This window comes from Cryptotermes secundus, unplaced genomic scaffold (genome assembly GCF_002891405.2).
Source record: "Cryptotermes secundus unplaced genomic scaffold, Csec_1.0 scaffold247, whole genome shotgun sequence".
In the NCBI taxonomy this organism is placed as follows: domain Eukaryota; kingdom Metazoa; phylum Arthropoda; class Insecta; order Blattodea; family Kalotermitidae; genus Cryptotermes; species Cryptotermes secundus.
This window is the reverse complement of record NW_019740656.1, coordinates 2,260,428-2,287,823: the sequence shown is the minus strand read 5'-3', so window position 1 is coordinate 2,287,823 and position 27,396 is coordinate 2,260,428. Positions and strand designations below refer to the sequence as shown.

The window sequence follows — 27,396 nt, the reverse complement described above, 5'->3', positions numbered from 1 at the left end:
TGAGTTCTTGATAACCTGAAGGTTCATTACCTTGTTCACAAGAGCCCTCCGAGGGCCTTTGTAACGTTTCGTAACAGGTGTATTTTATTACGGCGAGGATTTGTTAGCCCCACGCCCATACCCAAGCTGGAGGAACACCCATTGTCTGTTGTCTGCGCGTGCTTATTCAGTATGTTCGCCTGTACCCTCCATATCTGGAGTCCGTCTCCTCCATCCGCAGCCTGAGGACGCGCCATGCCGTGGTGACAAAGGGCCCACCTAACATAGGCTCTAACCACTGGGCTCTAAAGGATTGCTGGAGAGCCCCGCTATGAAGACGGCATGGAGCAGTGGAGATATAGCTCAATTCTTTCATAATCTCTGCATCAGAGGTACGGTAGTAGTTAGCTTCATTCTCCAGCCGCTTTAACCTGTGGGAATGAGTTCCCTGTTCTATGGATGGGGCATGGGATGTGCCCCAGAGCCTGTCTGGACTTGGCGAGAATAATAATCCGGTCTCCATTCTGGGATCGAACACCGGTTATTCAGCGTATGCCTTCTCACTTTGTTTGAGGTGTTCCGGTTCATTTTAGGGACACGTAGGGATATTTTGTGTTTGTGACATGGTAATAAAGTACCTCTCTTTTGGAGCGCTGATTGTGAATTAACATGTAGTCATATAATATTGTTAATGTAATATTCTCTTCAAATAAAATATATGAAAAAAAGAACTATCGCTCTGTGTGAATATATTACATTCTCTTTAGAGGCTTCGCAGTGACGCATGCCATGAAAAGTAACAACAAAATGAAAACAGGGCGATGCTTTCTTTTTTTGGTGGGGGGGGGGTCGCTTCTTCTCACTATGTAAATTGAAACCATATTTTAATTGTAGGGGAAACATGGAGGGGGCATATGAAAATGTGCACTTTCAAACAGGGAATTACGGGTTCCACCTGGGACCTCACAATGGGTACAACACCGTAGTGTAGAGAGGTCTGGAGGTAAATGAACGAATGGAAATTAGGCCAAATATTAAAATCACCCCTCGGAGGTAATTTTAATCATGTGATGAAATAATCATTAAAGTTTACCGTGCGCTTTAAAACCATCTTTATTTCAGTATAACATAAGCCGGTCACAATGGCCGCGCGGTCTAAGGTGTGAACTCATCGCCCGCTCGAGCACTGGGGTCGTGGGTTCGAATCCCACTAGAGGCATAGATGTCTGTGCCTTTATTCTGTGTTTAAGTAGCGGCCTTGTGATGGGCTGATCACTCGCCCAAGGAGTCCTACCGACTGTGTATATGATTAAGAAACAGAAAAAACAGTCAAGGTCCCCAAGGGCTGTGGAGCCATAAGGGAAAACAAATGACTGCACAAAAAACTAGAGTGTTCAAGCATTCTGTCATCTGTAATGTAGCGTCAGTAGTCCGCTGAAAGTCAGTCAGCGTTTACGGAGGAATATGTCACCTACTTCTTCAGGGTTGATGAATAGACCTAGCAAGAAAAACAGTATGAAGGAGACAGCATGCTCTGCTGTTTTCTCGCTTAGCTTACTCTTCTACCTTCAAGATATAGGCGGCATTTTTCTCCGAAACGCTGATAGGCTTTCAGCGGAGTACATGAGAGGATTCTCTGCAATATCCTCAAATCCTATGAAACATTTGAGTTTTAGAGATGTAGGTGAAGAATGGTGGAGGTATACCTCCACTCCCCCGTACGTCTTCATGGCTTAGTGCTTGACTAATTAAGCACATGGACAACTCTACCTTTACCTCTCAAGAATCCCCTCTTGTAACAATATTCCTCCGAGGACATTGGCGGACTCTCGTATTCAGGAGGGACTGGTTTAGAATTTCAACCGGGACACCGGATCTCCTGACTGGTTTTCTTCCTTATCTTCCTGCAGGTCCCGTGATTGTATCACGATTAGGCTACGGCCGCTTCCTTTTAGATCCTTCCTAATTAATCAGTCATCAGTCACCCTGATATTCAACGCTGCATTGCCCGACATACTGACACCGTCACAAAATAAATCACCAGAAATAAATGACAATATTCATAACAGTTTCTTTCATTCTGTATTTAAATTTACAGACCAGCCTCTAACTAACTATCTAACTCCATAGGTCAGAGGCCATCTGTGCCGGTCACGGTAGCCGAGCGGTCTAACGCATGTACTGTCTTCGCTCGCTTGGAAACCGGGATCGTGGGTTCGAATCCCACTCAGGGCATGGATGTTTAGTTTGTGTGTGTGTGTGTTTTTCTGTGTTTGTGTACAGGTAGAGGCCTTGCGACGAGCTGATCACCCGCTCAAGGAGTCCTACCGAATGTGTAAGATCTAGAAAAACCGAAGTGAACGGAGAAGTTCATGGAGGTAGGCCTAGGTCCACTGGGGCTGTAGTGCCAAGGGAAAAAAAAAGAGGCCATCTATACTTACTCACTCATGGAGCTGAGCCCTTCTTGAGGAGCCGCCAATTCTGCAGCTACTCAAGAAGTTCCCAGCATTTTCTGGAACCCGAAGGTTCATTACCGTGTTCACAAGAGCCCTCCACTGGTCCCTATCCTGAGCCAGATCAATCCAATCCATACCATCCCTTCCTAAGATCCATTTTAATATTGTCCACCCACCTACGCCTTGGTCTTCCCAGTGGTCTCTTTCCTAGCAATACCCTATATGCACGTATGCTCTCCCCCATTCGTGCTACATGCCCTGCCCACCTCATCCTCCTTGACTTGATCATTCTAATTGCACTTGGAGAAGAGTACAAGTTATGAAGCTCCTCATTATGCAGTTTTCTCCACCCTCCTGTCACTTCATCTCTTTTCTGTCCAAGACAGGCCATCTTTAGAAGCTAATCGTTGCGTGGGAAATCAGGTTCACAGAAATGTGCAATATGTGTGCCGAAATATGTCGCCAGACCCATTGCTTCACAGGAAATCTTGCATTGCCGGGAATCGTACCCGGGCCCTCTGAATCTGCAGCCAGGAACTCTGACCACTGGACCACAGAAGCGGTCAAGAAAGTAAAACAATTAGATGCTATTTGTAAATTCAAGGTTCCTCTTCCTCCCAGTTTTGCTGGTCATTTCGGAATTAATTTCCGAATTAACCTGGGTCCATGTTTCTGAGGTTCTTACTGTATTTTATCTGATTTACGCAACATGTTGCAACTCTGTAAGATTCGAGGTTTTCACTGCGGTGACTGTGATGTGGCGTCGTGAAGATATGCATCCACCTGCTCACGCTGGTTCCTCGCTCACGGATTTTTTCTTTTACCCTGAAGATGGAAGCGATACGTTCCTCCGAAACGTCGGTTAACAAAATATCTACACGGTACCACATTTCAGAAGACGGCATTCTTGATGCAATGATATTTATTTATAAAATTACTTTTCGACATTTTAACAGCGCATATGACAATCCTTATGGACGCAGACTCATGTGCGCCGTGAAACAGCGTTTCTTACCTGTTTCAATTACGCAGCTTGTCACCAAGACTTTTGTTTGTACAGAAGAAGAAGAAGATGATGATGTCTTGGAAAAATCAATCTACTAAGTATCTGGTATGTATTGCATTCACGCGCAAGGCTGGAGCGAGCTCCACAATTCATGTTCATGCAAGATTTATACAGCTTTTCCTTACGTCGTGTGTTCAGTGCTATTCACGTTTGCTGTGCACAAGGGCGCCATTATCATGAAGTGAGTAGTTTCCCTCGCCGCGATACGAACCAAGGAACATCATCATATGGAGGACTGAATATTTTATATGAAGATCATAACATGAAACTGCTGATTAGCCTCGAACCCAGCAAATGGATGGAACAGCGGATTTAGCGCAAGAGACTCCCATGTTAAACGTTGTGTACCAGTTCGCTACTTGTAATCTTGTTAATAGCAACTTGCCACGAGCTGGGTCTTGCATACTTATTGCAGTTTTCAGGGAAAATGCGATGAAGTCGCTTTGTAGGTGATGTTTATGTAGTAAAGAAAAGGCACTGTTTTTGGAGATCATCTTTGTCCGTCTGTTTGTTTGTCTTTCTGTCCCTCAGTCTGTGACCTAGTGTTAGGGACTAAACCAGTTCACAGATATTCTTAGATTTCCTTGCTCGCGAATTTCACTAAAAATTATTCTGTGATTCTGATTTTGAGCCATATTGAAACGTAATAAATCCTATTTCACGTAAATTCACAAATGGATATATGTTATATATTTTCTTATTGAATATAGAATAAACGCGGGGCACTCGGTAGCATAGCTGGTCGAGGGTTCGAGTTACGATGAGGTCATTGGATTTTTCAATTTACCTAATCCCTCCAGCCGCACTATGGCCCTGGGGTCGACTCAGCCTCTAACGGAAGTGAGTACCAGTAATCTTCCTGGGGGGCAAAGGGCGGCCGGTGCGTAAGGCTGACAACGTCACCGCCATCTGTGAGCCGATTGTCTAGAGAATGTGTGGGAGCCTCGACGTCTCATAACCCTATGGGCCTTCACGGCCTGTTGCAGGGGTAGATTTACCTCTGAAGAATAAATGCAAGGTGCACGGTTCGAATCTTCAGAAGATTGTGACTGAATTTTTCATGGTTTTCCTCGGTTCCTTCAGCCAAACGGCTGAATATTACCTCAGTCAGGGTACTGTTGTTTCCTCCACATCCCTTCGAAGTTTATTATTCTCTGTCATTCTGTCTTGACGCTGTATAATCTCAACTCCTGACAGCGTAGATAAATAAGCTACAAGTAAATAAAACTATCCCTGTAAGAGGCCGTGGAGGCCCATAGGGTTATGAGACGTCGCAACATTTTCTAGACAATCTGCTCATAGATGGCGGTGAGGTTGTCAGCCTTACGTGCTGGCTGCTCTTACTCCCATGAAGATTCCTGGTACTCATTTCTGTTAGAGGCTGAGTCGACTCCGGAGCCATAGTGCGTGTATCATAAATTATTCAGCTACTTTTGTGCTCTGTGCCTTGTATGGCAACAAAAACCAACAAGAAGCCACTAATAATAATCCACGTAATGTATCTTACCAATTCAACTTCCGCATCCTGTAAATGTTTCCCCATCTACATTTGTATCCGTGTCATGAAGTGCATTCAATGAAACGAACTTTTCTATAGTCTGACTGTTTTGTCTTGACCACTTGGCTGCGTACAAGAGGATGTGGGATGTTCGTAGTTGGTACATCTGAGGAAAGCGTTGATAAGGAGATTAGTGATGAAATGGATGAGAAGATGTTGGCGTCAGTGTCTTCTACCGTGAAGACTGAGGCAGAAGGTTCCTCAGAAACGTTAGTATCTATATACCAAACTGCATGGCATCATATTCTAAAACAGGGGGTTCAACTTCCGGCCCACGACAGATTCTAATTACACATATGGAAATAAGCCAATCGATTATTTCGAGAAAACTACCTTGAAATGTAATGCCAATGGTTTAAAAAACGTATTGTGAAATGACGTCTGAAAGCTGGAATAACGGAGCTATAGTAGACTTTCATTGCTAGGCAACGGTTCGATAAATAGGTTTCCACGGAATTGAACACGCACGTAACAATAGAAGAACTACCGTTTCATTTAACAGCTCGGTGAACACACCTCTGTGACAATGGAAAAATTGTTAGGAGGTCGTGTTTCCTCTTGGGGCCGCCCTGAGGCTATATAACGAGGATCCCAGGCCCACTGATCTAATAATTGTGGGGGTCTCTTGGGACGGCAGTCGAAGATGACTGAGAGGAGATGACAAGTTGAAAGCCCGTCTGGAAGAGCAGAATTTGTGTGTGCTGTAGTGCAGTGATGATTGTAGCATGTGATTCAGTGAAAGTGTTAGAGTTCCTTTGTTAAAATCCCTTGCCAGGAAACGACTAGTGAAGATTGTAATAGACTGAGATCACTAGTTGGTGTAACAGTGAATTGTAAAGTGTGGAGATTAGCGATAGCTCTGTACTTATTTGTAGTTCCTAGTGGTGTCAGTAAATTCAATCATGCAATCCAAACCCCGTCTAATAGTCACACTTACACGTGACAGTATTTTTAATTTTTTTTTTCAGTGGTTCGTATTTAATTCCTGTGAACTTAAATGAACGCTCGAATACCCCTTCATCATGCATTAATCATTTCTATTACACAGAATGTATGTGGAGTATTATAAATCAGTTTTGATATGTCACACTTTGAATCTGGCACTACTCCAAGAAAATATTTCGCTTTTCGTACTTAACTGTGGTCTCTTTACACGATCAACATTATAAATATGGCCATGGATGCGAGACCAGCTGCATTTGTTCATCTATTGTAGATAGTCCAAATATTTCTTATTCTTCTGTGTCATTAATTATGCACTTATTGATGGTTTTCGTAAAATCGAACTATGTAGTCGAGTAAAATATTAATGCAGTAAATTACTGCTATTATTATTGAGTCGGGATAGCGCAGTCGGTATAGCGACTGGCTACTGTCTGGACGACCGAGGTATGGGAGGTCGAGACCCGATAGGGTCAAGAATTTCCTCTTCTCAATGTCGTCCAGACCGGCTCCGGGGCCTACCCAGCCTCCTATAGAATGAATTATATTTGTCTTGCGGTACGCATGTATGTTCCGAAACTGTGTTCTTGTTCCGTCTCATTCAAATTTAACATGTACGATGTATATGTTCGTATTTTTGTACGTAATTGTAATGGTTCGCGGTGCAGAGTTCAGACACTTCTCAGCGCAATTTGGGTTCAGAAATTCTGTTTCAGAAGACAATAATCTCCATGTTCTTAGCTTGCCCTCAATTTTTTTCCCTTGGCACTACAGCCTCAGTGGGCCTAGGCCTACCTCCATGAACTTCTCCGTTCACTTCGGTTTTTCTAGATCTTACACATTCGGTAGGACTCCTTGGGCGGGTGATCAGCTCGTCGCAAGGCCTCTACATGTACACACACACAAACTAAATATCCATGCCCTGAGTGGGATTCGAACCCACGATCCCGGTTTCCAAGCGCATTTAACTGATTCTAATTGTCATGGGATCAGAAAACTGCTGCCAGTGTGTAGGAGGGTGTTCCAGTAAATAAGTCTAATGTAAGTGCAGCTTTAAAAAAGTTTATGCTGTACGGTACAGTAGTTTTCCAGGCGCTGTGACATAATCAGTCCCACGGCAGACGTTCAGGCCACACATTTAATGTAACGTACTGGAGTAAGCTCAGTATGACATTGAACTGCTGGTGCGGCCCGTATACTGGGTCATGCCTCAATTTCTGCGAGTGTTTATGAACACAACATTTACACGCATGTTTTGTTGATAAACTCTTGTGCATTTCCTTCCAGCCGCACTGTGTCCCTAGAGTCGACTCAGTCTCTAACATAAATGAATACCAGAAATCTTCCTGGGGGCTAAAGGGCAGCTGGCGCATAAGGCTGACAACCTCAGCGCCATCTGTGAGCCGATTGTCTAGAGAATGTGGGAGCCTCGACGTCTCACGACCCTATGGGCCTCCACGGCCTGGTACACGGATAGCTTTACTTTACTCATATTGTGCACATGTTCTACGTTAAGTTTAATTTGGTTTAACTCCTCGTGACACTTAAATTCGATTGACTGTTCCGCACTTAACTACTGTGCAATCTGAAAGGGTGGCCGCCATTTTGGCAACTGACTGTGAATGACAGTATTGCCAAATTTATACGAAAACTTTTAAGTGCTGTATGTTCAGATGTGTGTTACAGTAAAACTGAATTGTTGGTAATCATGAATGATAACAGACGATTATATGGAATTACAAAAATAGGCGGTAAATATGATTAATCTGGTGACAGTAATCATTTTACTGGTAATTATGAATAATAATGAGCGGTAGTTATTCATAATCGCCCGTCACGGTAGCCGAGCGGTCTAAGGCATGCACTGTCTTCTCCCGCTCGGAAACCGGGATCGTGGGCTCGAATCCCACTCAGGGCATGGATGTGTGTGTGCGTTTTTCTGTGTTTGTGTACAGGTAGAGGCCTTGCGACGAGCTGATCACTCGCCCAACGAGTCCTACCGAATGTGTAAGATCTAGAAAAACCGAAGTGAACGGAGAAGTTCATGGAGGTAGGCCTAGGCCCACTGGGGCTGTAGTGCCAAGAAAAAAAATTATTCATAATTACTGGTAAAAGTGATAATTGCCACGGGTTACCAGTGCTGTCTGGTATTGCGAATAAGGTTGAATTCAGCCTGTATGGTTCAGCCGTCCATTCAGGAATTACTTCTCACGTGTGTCCACTGTTCCATTCACCCCCCCCCACCCCCCTTCTTGTCCCTACCCCTTTGACCTCCTGTATGTGGCAGTCACAGAACGAGGTTTGACAGCCGGCGTTGTTGTGCCATAGATAAACCTGAATTAACTGTTATTACGCGTGGATCTCAGCCACATCCGCCACTGTTTGCGAGGTGTAGGGATATACAAGGAACACAAAGCGGTAACTCAACCCCCGTTTGCTATAAACACCAGTTAGTTAGTTAGTTAGTTAGTTAGTTAGTTTTATTTGGCACGAAGTCCCATCCAGTCTCGGGTAGTTATGTCGTGCTCCTAGGAAAGGGTTATACGTATAAAACACTGGTCTGGAAGTTTTGTGTCCCACTTGGGTTGGTATGTGTTAGAAGTTCTGGTCGTGAGCGCGAAACTTTATATACTAGAAAGAAAAGTTTTGCTAACGGTCTGGTACTTACAACTGTTGTGTTTCTGGACATTATCCATGGTCCAGGTTTTATTTAAAACACACAGCGTTTCGGAGACTGGTTTCTGTCTCACTCTTCAGGTGGAAGCTACTCAGAAGAGTCCATCGATGGATTTAGGCCCCCTTCTGGTACTTCAGATTAATTTTATGGCGGGTTTATCCAAACCCCTCTGTGAGTTAGAGATGGAGGAGTGAAGGGTTGTAGGTAGAGTTTTATTGGGAGTTCAGAGTTGGATAAAATCACTTAAAGGGGTGGAGGAACCAATCTAGATTTGAGGAGTTTCATAATTTATACTTCTCGTAAGATATTATTAAATCGATAAAATTAGTGATGATGAATTGGGCGGAGTATGTAACATGCATGGCACAGAAGAAGTGCTTACAGAATTTTTGCAGAAAGCCTGATGAATGGAAACCACTTGTAGGAACTAAGCTGGGAGTACCGGTATATTATTGAATTGGATTTTTTACAGAAATGGGATGGGACGATGTGGATTGGGTTCATCTGGCTCAGGATAGGGGACATTGTCGGTTTTTTATTTTGTGCCTTATTATACGATGCTGTTCGTGACTAAATTATATACTGCTGAATGATTCCAGAATGATGAATTGGAAAGAATTCGTAAGGACACGGCCGTAGCGTGATCGAGGTACCATAACGGCATTTGCATGGAGAGGCTGAGGAAATACACGAGAAACCTCATGATAACAGACGTCACGATCGAAATTCAAACCCAGTACTCGTCGAACACGCGTTAAGAACTTTACCGCCGTGCAGCCGGGCTCAGTGGCGATGAACGCTTTATCTGATTTTGAGGTTTTATAAAATGCTAACTGCTTGACCAGCTGAGTAACTACCAGCTCCTTAACGACTGTGCTATATGGAGTTAGTGTTCTGCATATGGAAGGAGATACTGAAGTAAAACATGAAAGTGAAGAGTAAATTCTCTAAATGTGAGTAACTGAACGAGGGCATAAACTATTCTAACACAGCAGAAATTAGTATTTGGTGAAGGGATTGAACTTGTGAACCGAGTCTGCGCTGCACCTTACGCATGCGCTGTGTGTGAACTAGCCTCTTCCTCTCCCCTTCTCTCCTTATGCTCGTTGCTTCTGAAATTCCGCGTTTCCTGTCTTGAAACTTGTTGACAGCAATGCGCTCTCAACGGACGCATGGTCGGACGCGTGACGAATTATTTAGCGCCGATTACGTTTAATGGACGCTTTCTTATTATCGATTATCCGGTTCTGTGAACGTTATGGATGCAACACGTTGGTTCCGATTTGGATGTATGAGTCATAGGCATCAGGAAGATCTGTTTAGAATACCAGAGCTCAATACGTAACCAATACAGTGACTTACATGTGCTATGATATCGTATTATTAGCTACAGTTTGAAATCAGAGATAAATATGTAGACATTACTGTTGAAAAAGATTTTAAATATATACGAAACAGTTGAAGTATGACTTCAATGGTGTGGATGGATCCTGAAAATATATGAAGCAGCATCTAAAGAGATACATGTTCGAAATGACACAGAAATATAATTTATTTGAAGTGTATATCGAAGTTTAGAATCTGTAAACATGTTACTTTACATTTGTGCGCATGTGCGAATTACGCCTCTTATTTAAACCGCTTTTAGTTGAGTTTGATACTGTGAAATCTTTCGGTGTCTGCACCACGCGATGTGTGGATCTTAACAGCTTTTGGTGAGCAAGTGAAGTTCGATTTCAATGGAGCAAGTATTGAATGAAGTTGTTTGAAGTGAACTTTCCGCGCATGCGTGTTTGTTACGAATAAATTTTGTAGAAGTTTAAAATTGACTTCAGAAGGCGTGGCTTCAAAAGCGAGGTTACAAAAGTGTGACATAATTAAAGGACATTCTGTTACATAAGTATTTAATATGGCGGAAGCGTGTGGGTGCGTTTGTGTCTAAAATTGTATTTATTACTAACTAGGAACTTTTAGTTATTTTTAATACTGTTAGAAACAGCGACCTAAGTTTCTCCTAGGGAAGTTGTAATTGTGGGTATCACATACCTTAAAGGTGGCCGCCTCTGTGGTCAAGTGGTCAGAGTTCCTGGTTACAGATCCAGAGGTCACGGGTTCGATTCACAGCGCTACCAGATTTTATGAGAAGTAATGGGTCTGGAAGGGGGTCCATTCAGCCTCGTGAGGATAACTGAGGAGCCATATCAAGGAAATAGCGGCTATTAAATATTAAAATATTCACTGTGAATACTAGTTTCATCATATACAATTCTGATACCATTAACAATAGTATATGGACAGGGCATGTAGCGCGTATGGGGTTGAAGTGCTTACAAAGTTTTGATAGGAATATCTCAAGGAAAGAGATACCTAGACGTATATGTAGCGTATAATATTAAAATTTATCTGAAAAACATTAATTCATTTTGGCTTATAGACCAGTGGCGGACTCTTGTGAACACGGCAGTAAACCTTGGGGTCCCTTGAAGTGTTTGAATTTCTTTAGCGGGTAAGCAACTTGTGGCTTTTTATGGACTCATCTCCATGGAGTTTGTTTTTTTGTTTGTTTGTTAACAGTAGAATAAGTTTACTATATCCACTCTTAGGAACTACAAGTAGTGACTCTATGACATGTTTTCACTTGTATCTTGGATATTGCATACAGTCTCATTTTGGTTAAAGGAACACAACGTTTCGGAGGCTGACTTCATCAGATCCTAGTAGAAACGTACTTGGGATGGATTTAATCTCTATTTCCGGACACCAGAACCTATTGCAAGCCTACGTCTAACAGATACGTTCATCGGAAGGAATTAACGAAACGCTATCATCCGTGCATGAGTATTTATTGCGACAAGCATTTATTCAGAAATGTTTATATTTTAATGAAATTTGTATTTCTATATATGCAACTCTGTAAACACGAATGGGGAAAAGCTGTACCTAATTATTATCGAGAATAAGGATCTTGGGCAATCTTCGGGAATGTTCGGAAAGTCCCTGTTGATTGTTCGTTAATATTCGGGATTGTTCGGAAAGTTCTTATTCATTGTTCGTTAATCTTCGGGATTATTCGGAAAGTTCCCTGTTGATTGTTCGTTAATATTCGAGATTGTTCGGAAAGTTCTTATTAATTGTTCGTTAATCTTCGGGATTATTATTAATCTTCGCGTGTGTTCGTAAAGCCATTGTTGATTGTTCAGGTAATCAGCGTATTTCTCTTAAAACCATTCTTTATTGGCGTTAATCTTCGCGCATGTGCGGAACACCATTATTCTCGGCTGAATATACGAGGGAAAGTCAGTAAATAGAACAGAAATGGAAGTAAAACCGCTGTAATAGATATAATAGGGTTCTTATGTGTATCACTAGGTAGCAGCACAGTCCAACTTCAGGACAGTCTAGGTAGCCGACGCGCATGCGCATGTTCAGAGGCTGGTTTCAGTAGTCAAAATGGCGACCGTGCGTGAGGAGTGTACTGCTGTACAAACTACGAATTACACGTGTAGCATAACTATCGTTGCTTTTTTATCTCAAAACCCTCAAAACACCGAAAACTTGTACTGGATATAAAATGCGCGTTTAATTTCTCTGTAAGTTTCGATAGAAACATTTTCCACTGCGATAAATGTTTAAGGAGTAATGTTCGAGATGTGCGCAAAAAAGGCCTATATATCTCGTGTAAACTGCCCATCATTTTGTTTACATTTTTACCATAGATTTTAGTGACAATCCACAATACGAAACGTAATGAAAATCTGTTCTGCAGTTCTCGAACAGATGGACGGAAGGAACTGTCTCCACCGGGTCTCAGAACTGTTGAGACGATGGGAACTCTCCGACTTGAGAATTAAATTTATTTAATTGTTTTATATATGTCTGCTTTTGACGAATATGCACGATTCATTTGGCCATGATATGTGATGCTTCGTTCGCCTTTTTTATGCTGCAACTTCTCCCACACATCAGTGACACGTGCAGTCTAATCGCTTTGTTGCAGGCGAACAACATGCTTTTTTCGACAAGTACACGCGTATACTGCATCTGCTGTGGGAACGAGGATGCGTCATCAAGTTAGTGGGTTCGAGTTTCACCAGGTATACTTACGTCGGTAAGATATTCGGATATGCTTACAGAGGACTGTCTTGCGTGAGGTTGTGTGCACGGGACGTGACGTCACCTGGTTCGTAGAGTGGATGGAGTTTATGTCCATCTGTACTGGGTCATGGTGCGCTTCCTGTAATGTGATGTGAGATTTGAGGTTCTTCCCACAGTGAACATTAATATTATGAACATTTGGTTTATGATAATGAGGAGCTTCATAACTTGTACTCTTCGCCAAGTTTCATTAGAATGATCAAGTCAAGGAGGATAAGATGGGTAGGGCGTGTAGCACGATTGGGGCGAAGAGGAATGTATGTAGGTTATTGGTGGAGAAGTCACAAGGAAGACCAAGAAGTAGGTGGGTGGATAATATTAAAATGGTTCTTAGAGACAATGGGATGGTATGGACTGGATCGATCGATCTAAGGATAGGGACTAGTGGAAGGCTTTTGTGAACACGGTAATGAACCTTTGGGTTCCATAAATTGCTGGGATTATCTCGAATAGCTGCACAACTGGCGGCTTCTCGAGAAGGACTCAGCTCTGCGAATTTAGTTACACGGGTTATGACAACGTATGATCTGATAAGTAGTTATCAATGTTTCGGACGAACATAATGTCGCCATCTTCTGGGCAGAAGTATTTTTCCTGAAGATGGAGGCAGTACGGTCCTCCGAAACTTGTGATTCTATGATTTAGTTAAAGACGCTGACAGTAACTCAGGCTGTATTGGCACGAAAGGCAGGGCGGTTAGTGAAATGAATTGGAGGGGATTAGGAAGGAAGCGGTTATGACCTGGCTTTTTCATAGAGGAGCTGAGGAAAAGCACGGAATGCTTCACTCAGGATACTCGGTGTTCCGGACGAGATTCGAGCATGGCTTCTCCCGCGGAAAATTCAGTAGCTTCACCGCTCAAGCCGACTTTGTCCGTTTACGTTGTCATAAGCCAGAAGACGGGAACATGAACATTTGTTAATTATTTAATTAAACCTTTCTTTGGTTTTGTATATATTTAACGATGATGTTTCTGACTGTGGATATGTGACTGTTAAATATGATGACAAATAGAATGAATCGGCCGTGGTCTATTTAAAGCATCCCAATAATTTTTCTGCAGAGACTGATGAAGGGATGAACGAAAATTCACAGTCAGTATAAGCTTTCTTCCGACGCTAGTCTCGAACCCGGAACCTCTGTACGAGAAGTCACAATAATCACTCGATCCCTACAATTATTTCAATTGGAAGTAATCCTTTTCATGCCTTATTTAACTACGCTCTCAGTATCGGCACTACAGCGTCGGGATGGTTGATGAATTGAAAGGATTTGGAAGGAAACGCCCGTTCTCTGTTCCAGGTGGTATCCCGTGAGTTAGGTTGGGTGTCTTAAGGCGCGTCCACATTACTCGTGTTCGTGCTCGTGCTCATGCTCGCGAGTAATGTGGACGATATGACAAGTCACCAGACAAGCAAATTTTAATTTTTAATTTAAAAACTATAGCCAATAAATTAAAATACGACTACAGCCTATACACACTACGAGTAAATATACGGATCCTCACGCGCCGAAGCCTGGCGAGCAACTGAAGTAGTGTGGACGAAGATTTACGAGCACAAGTAAAAGCCAGACGAGTCTCCCGACGAGCACAAGCCTGGCGAGCACGAGCACGAGTAATGTGGACGCGCCTTCAGGAAAGCCATGAGAGTCTTCAGTCATGATAGCTGCTGTCGTGACCTGAATTCGAAGCCGCAACCTCGTAAATACACGTCTAGAGCGTCACTGCAAGACCAGTCCTCGCGGTGATGTGATTCGTTTCATGTGCCCTTACAACGGCTTTACAGCCCCACAACTGCATCGAAGTAGTTTCATCAGGGGGACAGATATTTCCTGATCAGTTTTGATTCTGCTAGGAAGTGCAATTTCCTTAGGATACACTATAAGTTATGATATTGGCTTACGAAAATGGGTAGGAACTGAAAAAAGGAGTTCTCACAGACAAAGTATGGTGACGTCATTGTGAGGCTGTGAACTTAGATACATGGATTGTGATTAGTGACGTCATAACCCTGTTTTATTTCTTCAGTTATTTATTTACGTGTTTCATTTTGCTTCTTTGCTTATGTTCTTTATGTTTTTATCTTAAGTTCATACATTCCTTTCCTGTTTCTTCCTTCATCCACTTTCCTTTTTCTTCGTGTATTCGTCATTCCCTTGTTTCTTATTTCCAATTTTTATTTATTCCTTCCTTTTCGTCTTTCCTGATGCGCCACGTGAGGGTTACACGGCACTGAATGTGCAGATTACTGTCTTATGGAACGTGACACCGCTCAGACTGGTACAGAGTTACCTGTACTTTTTCCTTTTTGTAGTAACTTGAAGATGGAGATAGTAGGTTCCGCCGAAACATGGAAACACTTCCCAAGAACAGTAATCTTCGACTAATTAGTCATTCATTAAGTCAGTCAAATTTATGTTTTCGTTCGGTGTATGTTGAAATTTTTAAATAAAAATTGATAATAATTTAATAAGTAAGATTTGAGGGTTTCACGGCGGTGACTATGAAGAATACCGTCTTCTGGGATGTGGCGCCTCGTAGATCTTCTGTGAACCGACGTTTCGGGAGGAATGTATCGCCTCCATTTTCAGCCACCTGCTCATGCTGGTTCCTAGCTCGCGGATTTTTGTACCATGAAGAAGGAGGCGATATTTTTCTCCGAAACATCGGTTCACATAAGCTCTACACGGCGCTACATCTCAGAAGACGGTATTCTTAACTGATTTTCGTAAACTTTTCCGAGAACATTGAACCGTGGGTAACTGAGTGCATATCGTATTGCTGTTATTCAGATACTGCTGCTGAAGCTTCAGAACATGACGCGCCTCTAACTCTCTTTATTTCTTCTTCGCGGAATTGCGACTGGAGTGTCGCAGTTTGCGTTCGCGTTCAAAGCTGGATAAATGTAATCTCGACGTGGACAAATATTTCGAACATCAGGAGATGAATTTTAATTAAATTGGACTCCTGTTTGACGTAAATTAGCAAACATTTAATAATTTTAACGTAAATAATACGGTCTCCTGGCTTATAACGACATATATTTCGCAGCATGGTGTTCAGGAGGAAGATATGGAAACCAGAAAGTTTTCTTGTTGGTTTCTTGTTTACAGTACAATTCAATCCTGAAGATGGAGGCAGTATATCCTTCCGAAACATCTGGCTGTCTCCGAACTATACTCAGCCGTGAGAGCCACAAATCCAGGCAATTTCATATCACATGTTTAGTTGGGAAATATAAAGAAAGGCGAAGAGCGGGGAAACAAAGAAAGAAGTGGAAGATAATATTAAAGTGGTTCTTAAAGGAATATGATATGAGGGTTTAGGATGGATCCATTTGGCACTGCATGGGGTCCATTACAGGGATGTTTAGAGCTCGCTGATGAACGTTGGGATATAAAGAGAAGTTAAAATCTGGAGTAGTTGAATAAATATTGCCTTCTTCAAGAAGAGTGCTTCATGAAGGTGGTTCCGTATGTTTTTATACACTGCCTGGAACATTTTTATGTTGCGTCATCATCAACATGTGATGGAGGCTGTTAGAAATTTGTTATATTCTATTTTGTATGTAAGATGGGAGGGTGCACGCGGTAACGCAGTTGGTTGAGGCACTATGTTACAAGGCGGAAGGTCGCGGGTTCGATTCCCGATGAGGTCAGTGTGTTTTTCAATTGACCTAATCCTTTCAGCTGCATTATGGCCCTGGGGTCGACTTAGCCTCTAACAGAAATGAGTACTAGGAATCTTCCTGGGAGTAAAGTGCGGCCGGCGCATAAGGCTGACAAACTCTCCGCCATCTGTGAGGCGATTGTCTAGAAAATGTGGGAGCCTCGACGTCTTACAACCCTATGGGCCTCCACGGCCTGTTACAGGGATAGCTTTACTTTTTTCTTTTTTACACAATGAGACGTGAAATCACCACACGGGAAATATCGTTGTGCGTATGGGAATTTTCTTCCGTCAAGTTTCCATCTCGAGCTATGACGTACCCTCTACGATGATGTGGGCAGACTATAGCACACACATATATACACCTATGTATATCACGCCATTTGTGCCTGAGTCGCTCAAGTAAGGAAGCGTGTCTCTCCTAAGTGCATGTAAGGTTACATAAGCTTTGAATAGGAAGATGATTGTGAATTAATAGCTGAAAGGTATTGAAATGTTTGTGATCTATTTTAGCGCACTGTCTCAGAATTAGCATGGAAGAACGTAGATGGATCTCGGATAACTGTAACCAGGATAGTTTTATCTCTCCCTGGACAGAGAGTTTATATGGGAAGTTATACATGCTGTTAGATGTACTAGGGAAGGAGCCAGAATAGCTCAGTCGGTATAGCCACTTGCTACGGACTGGGCGACGGAGGGGTCAGAGTTCGAGCCACGGTAGGGTCTAGAATTTTCTCTTCTCCACGTTGTCAAGAGTGGCTCTGGGGTCTACCAAATCTCCTATCCAATGGGTACACGGGGCTCTTTCCTCGGAGGTAGAGCGGCCGGAACATGAAGCTGACCCCTCACCTCCAACTAGTGTCGAGGTCAAGAAAATGTGGATCTATACATCCACTGCCCCATACGCCTTCATGTCGTAGAGATTAGTTAGTTAGTTACAAGGATAACTTTACCTATTAGATATATTAGGGATTTTTTTTAAATGTCGAAATTTTCGATGCTTGGCACGTTTAGGGTTAAGCTGCTTTGCGTACATGGAATTATTAATCTGAGGCATGTGCATGGAAACCTGTGACAATTGGGTCATGTAAATCAGTGGGTTTATTTACTTCCGGTCTCATTATGTTAATTGATATTTATCCTAAATAGCCAAGGTATAATTAAATGGTTAAATTATGATGTACATGTACTTTTTTTAAAATTGAACATGAAATCCAGATACTGAATGCAATTCGATGCAAATGAGGATTTTCGGGGGGGGGGCGATGTGAGGGGGGAAGTGAGCCGGAACATATTATGTATGATGACACATGAGAACACAGAATAACGCACGCAGTTTCAATGGATGTATAAAATATGGCGGTGTCATAATGGAACTATAAACACTATTTTAACCGTCTTTAAATAAAAAAGCACAGAGTATATAAATCCATTATCAGCGGTTTACGAGTACCCTGATTGTCTGTGCTGGCTTTTGGCAGGTTTAATTGATGGAATTGGGCGGATGTTTTAATATCATGTTACTGTATGGATTAAAATACAGGTCATCCAGGTTTAAGCTCGTGACCTTTTACATAGCTTATTTAACGACACTGCACCGATTTCAATATTATAGTATCTTTAATTAGACTTGGAGCCTGAGGCATACACATACTGTTGTTTGGAAGGAATTAACGAAGAGGAGAGTAGACAAGGAAACGCAGAATATACAGTGATGCCAAATGTGGCGTTGCTAAATATTGGGTTTCAATGAACGCAAATTGTTCTTTTTTAGATATAGTCACGTGCCCCGGGGGTTTGCGTGATTAATAAGACGGGTTTTTGGATTTGATGATCGCATTTATTGGACCTATATACAACTGGTTACAACAGTTCACAAATCACTGACACGCTGTCATCTTCCGGCTGGACTGGACTGAATCCCATTGTACTCCTTCAATTCTCTGTCTCTATTTCTGACTTCGCCCTCCTATAACAACTCCGCACGACCCCCACGGAAAACACCGTCTTCTATTATCGAGAATGCTTGTTTATTGCTCCTTTACCTAGCAGTGGATGTCCTACTATTGTGAGCATATTCTTTGGAAATGTGTTTACGGAGCCGTTGCCCAGCAACGGGTTTACATGCCAGCAATATAGATGGCACATCTCAGGGGACGATGATATATGGGGTGATCGGGAGAGGAGGGGATACCTGCTCCCGGTGCCAATTTATCCATCACGAATCACAGATATATTTACCTAGGTTTGAACCTGAGGCCGCCCTTCGAGGAGCCTGCACCTCACCTTCTGAACTGGGGCAGTTTTTGGAGTTCCTAAATGTTATTCGCCTGAACTTTTGTTTGGAATATCTGTTCCTCGTACAACAGAGAATTCTGAAATAGTTGTAAGCGACGTGTTAGGTCAACATTATGCAGAATGTGAGCTGAAAATATTGCATGTGGGGTCAGATTCAGTTATCTTCTAGCGACATCCCTCCCTGATGCGACGTGCTTCGTTTGTTACGTCAGCAGTCTATTGCCCTGTGGTCCACAAACGTAATTATGGCCTCCCATAAACAATGATTACCATACTTTTACATTAATGTGCCACTAACAACTACATTTCCGCTAATCCGAACCCCAGAATATCTGTAGTCATATACATACGGGCCTACTAATACATCACCCGTTGAGAATTCAACGGGAACTCGCAATATTTGTTGCATAAGTTTCGGTACTATTAGCCACTCGTGTTCTCTCGCCTATTCCTTTACATTTCTACATGTTGCCCGAGATTAACGCCATCTCTCACTAATAACACTCACAAATAGTCAATAGTAAACCTTCTCCTTTGTGTAGCATACTACACATGGTACGTCTGCATCAGTGCACACAGAATAGAAAGGATACTCTGAAACTAAAAAGACTCCACGCTCGTTCATGACGTGTTATACTCGTACACTATCACGTGTAGGAATCTTTGTCTGTCTTATAAGACGGGATTTGGATTGAATGATTGGATTTATTGCCACCAAACACATTCACACAACTCGGGACTACAGACAGTACAGCGCTATCGCTATTCTACGCACTTTACAGTTCACCGTTACACACGCACTAGGGTTCTCAGTCTTCACTAGTCGTATCCTGGCGACGGACTTATAACCGTCTCACTATAACTCCAAATTACACATGTACTCTTATTTTCACCGCGTAATTCTTTTCTTGTAATTTCTTCTCAGTCACCTTGAACTGCGATCTTGAGCACTCTGACTCACATGAACTTTCTTTTTCAACCGAACTCTCTCAACTTCTAAGATCAACTAAACTCAGACGACTTTCTTCGTCCCTTTATAACTCCTCGGCACGGACCGCACAGAAAACAGCCTCTCACTTGGTGAGAATGCTTGTTTACTGATTCTTTGCCTAGCAACGATCACAGTGGCCGCGCGGACTAAGGCATGAACTATCTACGCTCCCTCGGACGCTGGAATCGTGGGCTCGATTCCCACTTAAAGCATGGCTGTCCGTGTGCGTTTATTCTGTTTATGTTGTCCTATGTTTAGGCAGAGGCCTTGCGACGGGCTGATCCCCCGTCCAAGGACTCCTACCGTCTGTGCAAATAATTAAGGGCCAAGGCCCAACAAAATGACTGCAGAGCCATAGGTAGATAGGTAGGTAGGTAGGGTGCATGGGATGGTAAGAAGTGGGAATAGGAGGAGGGCGTAAAGACTAACATGAGTCCTGAAGGCGGATGGTGCGAGATTTGCACTTGTTTAGATACAGCCCACAGGGCAGATAAACAAATTGGGGAAGGAACATTGGCTTTTATTCACACAGTAGCACGCATGTAATTGAATAGAACTGCATACAAAATTTTAGTCGGGAAACATGAAGAAAAGTGTAATTTGTAACACATAGACGTAGATAAAGTGAATTCGTTCTTCTGATGAAGACATATGGAGGAGTGGAGGTATAGCTCCACCATACTTGACCTCGGCACTAGATAACATGCACACAGATAAATGAATCTTAGATAAACCTGTTTCGGGCTTGTCAGTTCAATGATGTAGTTCGGAATAGGGGCCATTGGCGGGAACTTCTGAGCATGGTAGTAAACCGCTGGGTTCTGTAAAAGGCAGAACGATTCCAGAATTCTTGAGCGGTTATTAGTTTAGAAGTCACGCTGAACATGGAGGCTGTCTTTTCCGCCGAAACGGTGGGAACCTCCTACCAAACTACGCGACGTCATTATCCACCTGTCCACAGTATGGGACGCGCACTGAATGACCGAAGGGTTGGTATTCTGTTCCCGACATGGATATTTTCTCAAATCCATGTGGGTCGGCTCTGGGGCCCAAACCGGTCTCCTCCCCAATGGGGCCTACCGGTGATAAAGTGGCAAAGGGGTGAAGGAGACCGCCTATTTCCAGCTGGTGTCGAGGTTAAGAATACATGGATCTACATCTCCATTCCCCAGTACGTCTTACTGGCGTGGTGACCGATTGATAAGCACAGAGGGAATTTTGCCCTTTGTAGCTTTCCTTTCCTAAATTTGAACATTGAACGTTTTTAGATTTTAATTTTTGAAAGACCTGTTCGCGACTAATTGGTCCACAAGTTTTCGTCTTCCAACAGGCGGATTGATGTAGCGGTGATAATGTAGACTCGCATTCGTGTAGAGCTCGGTTCGAACCTGGGTCAGGACAATAGATACTCTGGCTGAGGTTTCCCATGATTTTTCTGGTTTCCATTCAAGCAAATTCCGGGGTATTATCTGAGTAGGCCACGACTATTTTCTTACAAATTATTTTCCAATTCATCGTCCATCTTTATTTTGCAATTGGGCACAATATACAGGGTGATTCTAAATTATTGTCGGGGTCTCCATGGTCTATAATTTTTAAACCGGAAACAACAAAATAAAATTGCTTACGGAATATGAAAGTGTAACTCAGTAAATCAAGCAGTTTCATTTTGTTGCTTCCGGTTTAAGAATTATAGGCCACGGAGACCCCCACAATAATTTAGAATCACCCTGTATTAACTCTAACAACTGACAGCATCGTTAAGCAACCGATGAACATTTTCTTCTCTTGACATGAACATCCGAGTCTTCTGATGAGTTCTGTCATCCCAGATATACCGCCGTATGATCTTTTAAGTACAAACCGGCCTTTCGGAGGAACTTGTTTCTTCCATCTTCATGGTCAGATAATAACACAAGCCTGGTGCACGCTGTGCTTGCCACCTGTTTCACGCTTGTTTGTTGCTTGTCTTATATCCTGAAGATGGATGCGACATGATCCTCCGAAACATCAGTTGACGTAGAACAAACTACACGGCGTTACAGCCCCCCAAATAAAACTCTTCGACTTTTGTAATTTTGGTGATTCTGCGTTTGGTTGTGAAGTTATTTGTTAGAATCTTACGTTAAACGTGTAATTCGTTTCGGAATATTTTTGTCTTCCATGCAAAAGAACGCAAAGATTAAAATAAAATTTAAAGATATAATTCTGCCTGTTTTGTAGGCTGATGAGTATGGAACCCGATCCATCGGTTCTAGTAAGAAAATTAACCTTTTCTCCATCTCATTTCGTTAATCTCCTTTGTTCCTGGCACCGGAGTTCCGCGAATTTCCTTGCTTCACGTCCGATGGACTGAACTTGCCATTTTCTTATCGGGTGGCAATGTGAACCCCCCTCCCTCCTGTCCTGACGTACCCCCACCCCTCGCTGCCACCAATTCCTGCGATATTGCAAAAATAGCAGCGTCGCACTGAGAGACATTGTTTGGTGTCCGTGACGCCGTTTTAAATTATTGTTATTTGCTCTTCGGGGAATTGGACAAGAGATTTGGGTGGGGAGGGCGGGAGCTCTATGGTGGGGGGTGGTGTTGCGCCGATCACTTTTAAAAAGGGGAGGCGTCTCCTTTAAGTCTCAAGTTTCGAGAAGCGTCGGGATAGAGGATGATTGTGTGACCTCACGGTAAGAACTCCGCATGTCAGCTGCCCATTGTGACACTTCTTGACGTTACTTTTGTGCCTTCGCTTCTGAACATTGCTAGCCACTGATCTGTGTACAGTTGTGTTAACCTGTGAAGCAAGTTGGGCTACAGGTGGTTTTGTATTCGGGGGGTGTCTGGTTAGATTCTCGACTGTGACACCTGCTACCCTGACTGAGGATTTGAATGGTTTTCCTCAGTATCTATTAGAATGTTGGTATAGTACCACATTTTCCTTCCAAACTCTTTCCAAGTCATGTATCAGCCATCCTGCCTCCTGACGTTACATATTGACAGCTCCGTTGTTCGTATGGAAGTTGAGATGAGGTAGCTCAGTTGATATAGGAACGGGCTACGGGCTGGACGACGGAGATTCCTTTTCTGGCAGGGGCAAAGAGCGTGCAGACCGGTTGTGGGGTCCACCCAACCTCTTATCCGGTGGATACGGGGAGCCCTTTCCTCGGGGGTAAAGCGGCCAGAGCGTGAAGGTAACCACTTAGCTATGTCTAGTGCCGAGATTGAGAATGCATGGAGCCGTATCTCCACTCCATGTGTGTTCATTGTGTGTATTCCCTTTAAGCACTAGGATTTTAATTTTCACCCGTTCTTACTCAAGGCGATAACTCGTCGAATTACACTTAAATAAACTGGGAGGGTTTGGACTGGATTTAACTGGATCAGGATATGGATCCGCGATGTGCTTTTGTGAACACGGCAAGGAACCTTAGGGTTCCATAAATGCTTAAAATTTCTTGAACAACTGAGACTTTCTCAAGAAACATTCTGCTGTGTGAATTTTGTAGATCTTGGAATCAGTCTTCTGGGATGTGGAACCTTTAGTTATGTAGGTATATACTGTCGTTTCGGAGGAACCTGCTGCCCCTTCTTCTATCCTTATAATCGGAGGTTTTCTCCGTTCGCATACACTGCGGCATGTCCAAGAATACCCCTACCGCCACGAGTGCCTCAAATCTCACTTAGATATGTTTCCTTTAAATTGTGTTAACTTATTCCATGACCGTAATATCCTGTTTAATTTTTAATTATCGGATTTTAAATTGTAAGTTAAGTTGTACCTGATTCAGTGTTCTGAGCTCAATAAGTTAATACATTTTTTAATATTATTAACACTTACGTATTTACAAATCACTATGTCTGTCTGTCTGTAACGTACTGCCAGCCTCTACAGTTTTTTCTTTTAAGTCCAGTATTGTATGACTTTTAGTAACATTTCATAGCCAGCCTCTCCTCCAAGTCGTATTGACCCATAATAAAAATTACTTTACTTAAGATTGTAGATGTCTGAACATGCTGGAAGTAAGAGGAATGTTACAAATCCAAGTTTAGTACCTGCAGTGGTGAAGTGCCCTTTTAGCCAATCAGGGCAGCTCTTCCCATGGGTAAATATATAATCCTAGAAACTTTCTCACAACTAAGGAGAAGTGCCCTCCAAATATTGCTGCACTATGTGGGTCAAATTAAATTTCAGTAGTTGGCACAAGCAGATGTAACAATGTTTGCGAACGTCGAAATTTCCGACATTTGGCACTTTTAGGGTTAATGAATTTGCAAATAACTCCTATGAGAATTTTGTATACGACATTATGGACTAAAGTCTTTTTATCTATTGTTTATTGCTAAGGCTTGTTTGTGTTCTTATGTTTGGTTTCTTGCATAGCGCCAATTCAGAAAACATTTTCTCGTTTTGTTACACACGTAAAGTGACTTCATTTGGATCGTATCGCAGTGAATTTGATTTTGTGCGTGTGTGTGTGAACTAAAAGAAAAAAAAAAGAATGTGGAATCGCGAGTGATATAAAAATGTCTGATAAAACTATGATCAGATGAGGTGATTACAAAAATGGTGCGAAAATAAATTAATCCGTGTCAGTGACATCATAACCACGTGGAAACATGGCGATGGTGATATCTGTTCGCTCCAAAGTGGTGACAGTGGCGCTGGTGTCGGGTTTTGGCCTCGCTCTGATTCTTATCATCGGCAGCGTCCTGGGTTGGTTCGACACCGATACCCGAGATTACTCCGGGCCCTCTTACGGCTTACATCAGCGTCTCGACGCCATCAACTTCTCGCAGGTACTTGTGCCCTTATTGCTTCCATTTGCAGACACACTGGAAATTACTGAGGAACAAGGTAAGCCACAAACATAAGAAACCCTAACTGATGTCGCTTTGCACATTTTGGTCCTGTAGGACCATCTTCAGAGGCTCGTACGAATAATTTTAAAATCATATCCAATAATATTAAAATTATGCCATATACAGAATAATTCATAAGTCCTCCAGAAACCCCTACAGTAATTTAGAATCACATGTATTTGGCCCACAGTGTGATTCTAAATTACTGTCAGGGTTTCCGGAGGGACTTATGAATTACCCTGTATATTTCTTCTGAGCGCAAGCAGAAGCTGAGGCATCTGTTGTTGCCCTCTCTTCAGAGTGTGTTGAGTAGTCCTTTGTTCCTATTTTCTTGTACTCTTTGCTAGTAGTTGAGTGTTACCATTTTTAAAGGTAAAACGGTAAAGTTGTCCCTGTGCTTAATTAAGCATTACGCCATGAAGGCGTATGGGAGACGAGATGTATAGATCCACTTATTCTTGGAGATGAATGTTCAGCTTCACGCCGTGGCCGCTGTCCCCCCAGTAACCATTGGATAGGTTGCTGGGTGTGGCCCAAAGCCGGGAATCGAACCTCGGCCGTCCAGCCTGTAGTCCGTCACTATACCAACTGAGCTATCCCGCTTTCTGCGACCAGTTTACTGACTCGATATTTTAATAAAAGGTTTGTTGTGTTTCAGCTTTGTCTTGTAGGTAGGTAGGTAGGTAGGTAGATAAATAGGTAGATAGACAGATAGATAGGTAGGTAGGTAGCTAGATGCTATGCTGTTGGGGTGGAACTAAGTCCCTTGTACTGCGGCCACTTCTGGCCTATTGTACCAGCCCCAGATGATAGGTGAGGGTGATTGTGGAGCAATTGATGGAATGAAGATTGGCAGGGGAAACCGAAGTACTCGGAGAAAACCTGCCCCAACGCCACTTTGTCCGCCACAAATTCCACTTGACCAGACCCGGGATCGAACCCGGGCCGCCGGGGTGGGAAGCCAGCGACTAACCTCTTGAGCTATNCTGGATAGATAGATAGATAGATAGGACTACTTGAGACTTATGCCACTTTTACTGTGAATGGCGTGGAAGTACCTCGAATGGGCCACGATTCCTTCGTTTCCAGTCCATCAGTCAGCGTACCATTTGACTCTATATATATTCATAGAGAACGCTATTTTTAGTATGAAACCTTGTTTTCCAAAAATATACTCGAAAAGTTTGTTTGTCAGATTGGCCACAATTTGCATGCAGAAACAGGACTGTTTACTCAGTCAGTTGCCGAGGAGAGAGACGACTTCACATGAACTGAAACGCCAGCATAACTTTTCATTATCGGTCTGATTTCATGCCCCTAGGAAAAGTTTCTCTTCGTATCGCAGTCTACAATTCAATAATTAAGCTAATGCCCAACCACTCTACGAGCCCGCGGCAACTTTACGGAAGAAAAGTCCTGTGTAAGTTAATCTCAGTTTCCCACAGGCATATAAACAGCGGAAATATATCGAAGTTACAAGCTGACAGCTTCATACTGATGCCAGAGAGGTAAAAAGTAAAAAGTAAAAAGTAAGTAAAGCTATCCCTGTACCAGGCCGTGAAGGCCCATAGGGTTGTGAGACGTTGAGGATCCCACATTATCTAGACAATCGGCTCACAGATGGCGGTAAGGTTGTTAGCCTTACGCGCCGCCCGCGCTTTACTTCCCAGGAAAATTATTTAATTAATTCGTGGTACTAATTTCTGTTAGAGGCTGCGTGAACCCCAGGACCATAGTTCTGCCGGAAGGATTAGGTCAATTGAAAAAATCCATTGACCTCATCGGTATTTGAACCCGCGACCTTCCGACTTGTAGCACAGTGCCTTAACCACTACGCTACCGCGTGCCCTCCTGATGCCCGAGAGGTCAGCGTCACTAAATGAAGACGAAGAACCTTCCCCTCAGTAGATGGAGTGTACTTTACTGCGCATGATACAACAGTAAATCCTGCTTGTAACGGAATAAAGAGGGATCTCTGTAACATGTAGAGCAGTTGCTACGCAACGACCACGAAATGGGTGGATACACCAGAGCCGTTTCTGGGCGACGGCTCGGTAAACACGTTCCCGGTACAACGGATACGCGTGCAACAGAGGAATGGTGTTCTCTGCGTGGTCCGTGCTGAGGTGTTATAACCAAGAGACAAGGTTAGATCTTGGTCAGTTCTATACGGGGATCTGTGAAGAGAGGAATTTAGCGTGTGAAGCTGAAGAATCTCCATTGTTTGAAGCCGTTGTCCGGGAACGGCTGGTGAAGACACAGCAGACTGGGAAAAGGCTTCGCGGATTCTGTGGTGATTTGTGAATTGTGGAGATAACGGTGGCGCTGTAATTGCTTGTAGTTCCGAGTCATTCGTGTAAGTGGTACATATAAATACATTCACGAATCCAAACCCCTTCTGTAGTCATAAAATACATGACAATATATATATATATATGTACTTTGTATATATTTTTTCATGCTCAACGTGGCGGAAATGAAGTGTCCAAGAAGATAATTTCCATTTCAGTTGGCTTCCGGCGTAGGGGCTGACATTGTCCAGAACTTCCTCATCTGTCTGCCACCGAAGACAGTTTAACTAAATGCTTTGTGCAAGTTTTATTACACCCAACACTGTAGAGGTTAACACATTGTTTGTAAAACTGTCAGTGGCAGCATCCCAAGGCGTTACAACCTACTTTAATGTGGACAACGGAGTTTTTGAGAATTATTAAAAAAATATTTTTATCCGCTAACAGTTCTGGTAAGTCGG

At 42.9% G+C, this 27,396-nt stretch overlaps 1 protein-coding gene across 11 annotated transcripts in view; it reads left to right on the top strand.

Annotated features, from left to right (window-relative positions):
- The window catches only part of LOC111872382 (collagen alpha-1(XVIII) chain), a 378,674-nt gene that overhangs the window by 188,878 nt on the left and 162,400 nt on the right, over window positions 1-27,396 (top strand). Inside the window, exons 1-2 of one of the 11 annotated variants that reach the window (XM_033754678.1) lie at window positions 9,833-10,393; window positions 24,166-24,581. The exons of 8 other annotated variants lie outside the window; for them this stretch is intronic. In XM_033754678.1, the coding sequence (XP_033610569.1) occupies window positions 24,402-24,581 (180 nt within the window). In that variant the 5' untranslated portion in view covers window positions 9,833-10,393; window positions 24,166-24,401. Of the gene's footprint in view, window positions 1-9,832; window positions 10,605-24,165; window positions 24,582-27,396 lie in introns of those variants that run through there. 2 more of the 11 variants (XM_033754677.1, XM_023866212.2) reach the window with 2 other exon arrangements.